This window comes from Phycodurus eques, chromosome 6 (assembly GCF_024500275.1).
Source record: "Phycodurus eques isolate BA_2022a chromosome 6, UOR_Pequ_1.1, whole genome shotgun sequence".
Classification (NCBI taxonomy): Eukaryota; Metazoa; Chordata; class Actinopteri; order Syngnathiformes; family Syngnathidae; genus Phycodurus; species Phycodurus eques.
This window is the reverse complement of record NC_084530.1, coordinates 9,542,073-9,549,638: the sequence shown is the minus strand read 5'-3', so window position 1 is coordinate 9,549,638 and position 7,566 is coordinate 9,542,073. Positions and strand designations below refer to the sequence as shown.

At 44.2% G+C, this 7,566-nt stretch overlaps 1 protein-coding gene across 1 annotated transcript; it reads left to right on the top strand.

The window, feature by feature from the left end:
- Positions 1–3,423: 3,423 nt before the first annotated feature.
- On the top strand, positions 3,424–7,050 carry adra2a (adrenoceptor alpha 2A). The gene is made up of 2 exons (XM_061679347.1): positions 3,424–3,662; positions 4,097–7,050. The coding sequence occupies exon 2, from the start codon at positions 4,220–4,222 to the stop codon at positions 5,477–5,479; it is 1,260 nt and encodes a 419-aa protein (XP_061535331.1). The 5' UTR covers positions 3,424–3,662; positions 4,097–4,219; the 3' UTR covers positions 5,480–7,050.
- Positions 7,051–7,566: the final 516 nt, after the last annotated feature.

Sequence of the window (7,566 nt, the reverse complement as noted above, 5' to 3'; positions counted from 1 at the left end):
CCCAATAACATCCAGCACAAAACCTGTGAAATGATTGTGTTCGATCTTTCACGTTGCTCTGTGTGGTCTGTACTACATAAAACCAACTTCATTCTATTATCTGACAAAAATTGGATGCCGCTTTCTGCAGAAGAGTTAACTCTTGGGAGAGAAGCTGACCACATGAATGAGTAATGTAGTTCTCCCTCAGTTTCTCAAGAAGTTCCATTTCCTATTTGATCACCCAAGGGGGATTTCAAGTGTGCCACACAAGTGTAACGTGGTTGGTAGCAATAAAGGGCTCCATTTCCAATGTGGGAATTTGTGAAAATAACAATAATAAGAGATTTATTTTTTTTTTTTTTTTTTGCCATGGTTGTGCTACCATGTGCCACGTGTTTATTTTCTTGTAGACACAATGTATGCTTAAAGACTAGAGTGCGATGAGGTTAACTGGCACAGGCAAGTAAGTGTTGCTCATCAGGTTTGAATATTTGGCTTGTCACGGCTCACTTAGAGTATCTGTTATCTCCAGCGCAAACACGTCATGAGCAAAACCTGATGGACAGAAGTATCCACCTAAAAGCAGACTCCTGTTTACAGTGTGAGGATGATTGACGGCTTCCGTATGCTTGTAGACTTCATCCACACTTGTCAAGTGAGTATCACCCCAGCCAAGTTTTGGCCACAATTACACTGGTGAGATGAGCTCAGCGTTCCTCGCGTGTGTTCGTCTTGGTCACAAATGGAAGGGATTTAAAACCTAATAACAAAATGCTGGAGATGCACATAGTGGAGCGAGGCTCCGGCTGCTGCTAGGCAACCAGTTCCGCACTGCAAAAAATGCCTACCCGACGGGTTGTGCAGCTTGCTTTAAAAAGTCTATCCATCCAGCCATGCATTTTCTATAGAGTCAGAAGGTTCAGAGGTATCCTAACTGACTTTGGGCGAGAGGCGGGGTACACCCTGGACTGGTCGCCAGCCCATTACAGGGTATATACTGTACAGATAAACAACCTCTCACACATTGACAATACCTGTACATGTGAAACTAAATGCACAAAACAGTGCTCAGTATTTCCACAACAATCACAGCAACTTCCATTCACAATTTATTTCAGCTCTAAGTTAGATTGATTACTGGAACGCATGAGTTTATCGATTCTACTACTTATTCCTTGAGGTTGAATGAGAAAACATTTGTCTTTTTATTGCTTGCAATTTAGAGTCTGCAGTCAACCTACCATGCATGTTTTTGGGATGGGAAAATTATTTTGGAAATAAGGTTGAAATTGGCCATCTAAAAAGTATTTTCTTCTGTTGAATGAATCTCTGGAATTAATAAGTTTAGCTTTTGGAATTGCAATGCTGAAATACAATAAACTCTCCTACAGTATTCTAATTTATTGAGATGCCTTGACTGGCACCCTTGTTCAAGACCCCCCTTTGGCACCCCCATGATATGAAACATGCATGGATTGACCATGCTATTATATACAGTATGTTATTAATTTGACTATTAATACAGGAATAGTATCAATAAAAAAAAATGGAACAGAATCTACTTAAAAAGCACACTGAGTACGTTTACTGTTACATTTTTTAGTAGCTCTACAGACTACCACCGTCATTTTTCTAAGAATACAGACAATTCATTTGAATTGAAAAAAAGGCAATTGTCAAGCAACAACGAGACCTCCGTCCCCGGTTAGCTTACACTTCTGATTAACCACCTGTCAAAGCAAGAACATTCACATGCAACCATGGGACTTTCGGTCATTTTCTAGCCCTAGAAATGCGTGCTAGGAGGATGATCAGTTCAAATCTCACACAATACTGAGCCGTGACCAAATTTGGTCCCCTGATCGAAAGTTTGGCAACTCTGTTCTTGAGCAAAATGACAACAAACGTTCACTTGTACGTGACAAGTGTCAAACTCAAGGCCCCGAGGCCAAGCCCACTCATTAATTTGTTGGGCATATGGGTCATTTTGATATACCAGTAATTTGATAGTAAAGGCGATTCTTATTGACAGACCAAATGGTTGTGGCCAATTGAAATACACTTCTTTTCTAACGGGAAAGACAAAAGTGCATAACGGGAAAGACATAAACCACTTCAGAAAAACTGTGCGAGTTGTACAATTTACATAAATAAATGATCCTAAATACTCATAAACCCATTACACTCTTGTCTCTGTACAGTTGTAATAATGGTAAAGACATGCAATAGTTCTAACCCTTTCACAAATTCTTCCATATTCGTCCATAGCTGAGAAATAAAACCATTTATTTTGCTGTCTGCTGTTGTGTGAATGCAAAATGGTTACTCTGTCCTGGCACTTCAGCTCACTGAGCCCTCTGGTGTATTGCAACAACATGATGAGGCTCTCGACAGTGGCGTTAACGGTAAAAAGGGAGAGATGGACCATTTGGTTGAAAAAAAAAAAAAAACAGAAAAAGGAACTCTGAAGACACTACGATGCATTTGTGTTAGTTTTCATTGAAAAGGGCATATTAAGCAATAGGAGAAACATCCGAAAAATGGAATTTCCATCTTTATAAAACATGTTGCAAATCACGAAACTTCATTCTAACGGTAAAGACATTTTGGCATTGGGTTTGAAACAAACAAACAAGAAATTCAAGATACGTTCGATAGAATATTGTTTTCTTAGAAACAATTACGACCTTTTGATGGATAACAACTGCCAATACTTCAAATACAGTGAAATGTATTTTTCAAAAGGAAATTCAGCGGGCTATGTGTTTACCGTTATTGATCAAATTATATGAAAATGACAACAATATGATATGGCAATGATCACTGAAAAAAAATCCTTTGAATTTACCTCATTCGAACCTGTACACCTGTTGCACATGATTACAATGTGTTAAACTAGCATATAGTATATTATATAAATTATAGTTCTTTTCAAGGAGATGAAAGAGGAGGTAATGACGTAATTTGCCCCCATTTGAATCATGTGCAACCGATGTACATGATCAAATGAAGTACTCCCCCCCCCCCCCCCCTCCAGTGTAAACATTTATGTTTCCAAAGTGGTCACAGCCCTTTGAGACTATGATGTGGCCCGTGACAAACAGGAGTTCGACACCTCTGGATTGTCCTCCACTTGTGCCGAGGTTCGCATTAGTTTGGCCGTGGATCTCCACACCGAAGATAGTTCCATTCATGCCACTCATTGTGTTTGCCCTCTATACTGCGTGGCCGCGGTGATAAAGCTTTTTTTTTTTTTTTTTTAAAACCAAACAAAACAAAACATCACGATGCTTTTGCCTTTATTGGCGCGGGAACACGTGGACGCGCCCGCATGTTGCGTGGTTGTGCGTGGCGCACGGCGGCGGTCAGCGGGTCACTTCTTACAGCGTGCGGGCTATAAAAGGAGGGAGTGGCGCCCGGCTTAAGCGCACTTGGAGAACGACAAGCCCCCAGCACGCACACCGACTCTCGCAATTAGAACATGATTAGCGCTTTAGTGGCTCCACCAATGCTGGGCGCGACTGCATGCCGCACGCCCGTGGAGGGTGGTCCGGCCAGGAAGGACTTGGTGTCCGCCTCGTGGATGGATCTTCTTTGCTTCCTGATGATCCGCTTCAAGAAGTTACAAGCTGACAGTTGTTAATGTCACTCGACCACCTGGAGGGTCACCGCCGCCTCAGGTAACGTTGTTTACACTTTATGCTATGCTCTTTTAAATAACACCTCTGACGTCATACTTTAACATTGTTGTTTATATCATATAAATAGATACAATATAGCAATGTCTATATACAGCATAGTAAAAAAAATACATCTTTTTGTAATAATGTACACTTTAGCGTCTTAAAAGTTGTTTTCCCCACTGTGTTCTCGTCCTTACTTCTAGTTTTCATTTGTCATTTCAGTCATATGTAGCGTGTACATTGTGAACCAAAAAAGCAAGGCACTGAGCCCCCCAATCCCACACTCAGAAATCTGTCCCTTGCCTCGACGATTCATCTGTGCGCGTGTGTGTGTGACAAAACGGTTATGATAATGCATAATTGTAATATTATAAAAGGTCAGTTGATATCTACACCAACTGATTGTGTTCGCCCTTGCTTCGCGTTTCCAGATGCACAGAACTCCTTCTCAGTGACCAGTCGGCGCACCATGAGAGAGAGCAGCCTGTCCCCAAAGGACTGAATCATTTCCTGTCAGTCCCATGTCGAGCGTCTAGCTGCGTGCTTCCTCGTGGATGATATTTGTCAACCTGGCATTAATCGCACGGGAAGCGGGACAATCCGCCTCCATGGGGTTCGACAACGACACCAACCAGACGCTCCCAGGGGTGAGCCCCTTGAGCCTGCACATCTTCCTGCCGCTCACGGTGCTGGTGAGCATCATAATCCTGCTCACTGTGTTTGGAAACGTACTGGTGGTCATAGCTGTGTTTACAAGCCGGGCTCTGAGGGCGCCGCAGAACCTGTTCCTGGTGTCCCTGGCGTCGGCGGACATTTTAGTGGCTACCCTGGTGATGCCCTTCTCCTTGGCCAATGAGATCATGGGATATTGGTACTTTGGCGAGGTGTGGTGCGAGATCTATCTGGCCCTAGATGTTCTTTTCTGCACCGCCTCCATCGCACACCTCTGTGCTATCAGCTTGGACCGCTACTGGTCCATCACGCAGGCCATCGAGTACAACCTGAAGAGGACGCCGCGCCGCATCAAGTGCATCATCTTCATCGTTTGGGTCATTGCAGCTGTTATCTCCTTCCCGCCTCTAATCACCATGGAGAAGGAAAACAGCAAGGAGGACCCAGCTTGCAAGATCAACAACGACAAGTGGTACGTCATCTCCTCCTGCATCGGCTCCTTCTTCCTCCCCTGTGTCATCATGGTGCTGGTCTACGTCAGGATCTACCAGATTGCCAAAAAGAGGACAAGGGTGCCACCGGGGGAGCGGAAGCGGATGGACAAGTCGAATACTATCGCAGCCTCCAACCAGAAGGAGAACGGGGTGGCCGCAGGTGAGGCGGAGAAACTTAATGAGGACATCGAGCTGAAGGAAGGCGTCGCGGGCAAAGAAGGCGAGGTCAACGGCGTGGAGATTGAGGAGTCGTCCTCTTCTGACCACAAAGTCAACAATCCATGCTCTATGAAAAAGAAAGCCGCCAAGGGCAGAAGCAAAATCAAGCCAGGAGACAGCGATGCGCAGAAGAAAAGCTGCAGAGGAAGCCGCTGGAAGGGCCGGCAGAACCGAGAGAAACGCTTCACCTTCGTCCTGGCGGTGGTCATCGGAGTGTTCGTCATCTGCTGGTTGCCCTTCTTCTTCACGTACATGCTGATGACGCTGTGCGAATCGTGCCGCGTCCCAGACACCCTCTTCAAGTTCTTCTTCTGGTTCGGCTATTGCAACAGCGCGCTGAACCCGATCATCTACACCATCTTTAACAATGACTTCCGCAGGTCCTTCAAGAAGATACTGTGCAAGAGGGACCCTAGACGATATGGATGATGGACCGCAACGCTTATAAATACCTTTGTTCAACATTTTCCGCGCATAAGTGATCAGATAAATACGTTAATATGCTTTTGGTGCGACTCTTTGGGAACCAGTGGCATAGCGTTGGTTGCCTGCACCCAGGCAAATATACTGGGCCTGTGGCATGGCTCACTTCCACCAGTCCAGTAGTGACTCTTTTGGGCCACCGTCATTGAAGGTCACGTTCGGGAATGCGGTGAGCCAAAACACGTCCGGGATGTGTATATTTAACAAAGCGCATTATGTTTGTTTGTGGCAGCGCCCATTACTGCCGTCCATTTTCATCAGTCTGAGAAAACTGAGAAAAGATTTCAGTCAAGGTCTCAAAGACCTCATCGCTGGCTAGCATCACGACTGACGGGGCCTCTTACGTGTGTCGGGGAAGGGGGCGCAAAGTGCGTTTAGGAAACCGAAGTTGGCCAGCTAACCGGTGACTGAAAAAAATCCGATCTGTACTTCTTCTATTACTGTACAATATATATTTTTCTCCTTTTAAGATTTTGTGCTCCCCCACCCCATATATTTTCATCCAAAGAGACCGCGCCCCTGTTCCTCTCCGCCACGCTACGGCACTACTGGAGGGGCTTTTGCAAACCGAGCTTTACATACAACATTAGCTTGATTCCTGTTGATTTGAAAAGCATCTACCACAGCAGCTTCAGCACAGACCTTGAAAACACAGGGGACGTCTCAGCAGTACATTTATTGTAAATGTAATTAGTATTATTATTTTTTTTAAATTTTATATAAAGCATCAAAGTAAATGGTATTGTTTTATTTTGCTATAATTTGATGTACAAAACCTGTCTGAATATTGCTATGAATACTGTATTGTGGCAAATTTTGGACAATATGAAAACTGTCTGGAATGATGTTGATGATGGTGATCAAAATATGAGGAAAATGGCGGCACTTGAATCAAACCCATTCCCTGAAACTGTTTTCAGGCTCCACATTAACTCGTGGTATCAATATGGCGATGTCATCTCACATTAACGGATGTACGAACACGCACGCACGCGCACACACACACACACACACACACACACACGCACGCACGCGCAGAGTCCGAATTTATTCCAATAACTGATGCGACAGTGGTATGGAAAAGGAAGCTGGGATTTTATTTCAATCATGTGTTGTAAAGAAGAAGTCCACTTTAATAAACGAATGTAAATTAGCAACCACGAGTGACCTTTCTGCCAAAATCTAAGAGAAAAAAGTAGATCGCCATTGAGTCTGACCTTTACAAGCAATTAAAAAAAGAAGAGCCTTCTTAATGAGCCTGAATTCAACATGTGTAAATATTTTCTGGGCCTGAATTAATCATGTCTGGATTAGATAGCGGTTGTTTTGTTTCATATTGCTTATTCTCCACAGTAAATAAAATGTCTCCTTATCTGGGACGCTTCAGTGTTTGGTGCTTATGAATCCGGTCTATGTGCGTGAGGAATACAGCACTGTGAAGCAAGAAATCACAGAGGTAATGGTTCATTTGCACTTTCGTGTTGTGCTGTATGTGTCATAAAGTAACAAGCTTGTCAAACCAGAATCTCTCTCCCTTGTCGGCTCCTCGCTCTGTCAAGCGTGAAGGGACGGGTGATGGGTAAAACAAAAGAGCCACGGTGAATACAGAGAATGTTTTCCCAGCAGAGGGAGTGTAAGTTGAAGTGTTGCTTGTGCCAGGCACGCAAGCTTTTTAACAAGGCCCTCTTCTGCTAATTTGCCCAGTGGATGCTGTGTGCGGAGTCTCTTCCTGCACGTCTGCATCACTTGAGCATGTGTGGGCCTGTGAGAAGGGGGGAGGGTGGGTGAACATGTGTATTTGAACATGGAAACAGTTGGCGGACACTCCACTGGCTTGACAAGTTCACGGTCTTGTCACAATAGCTGAGAGTTACTAAACGTTTACATTAAAGGAGACATATAATGTATTCTCCCCCACAATTTATGAAATTACACTTCCCCATTTGGGTTCCTATCTGTTGGGCGCTGCATGCAGCGGAGACATCGTGCATAATGCCAAACAGCCCTCACCATGTCGAACACTTCACCGAATA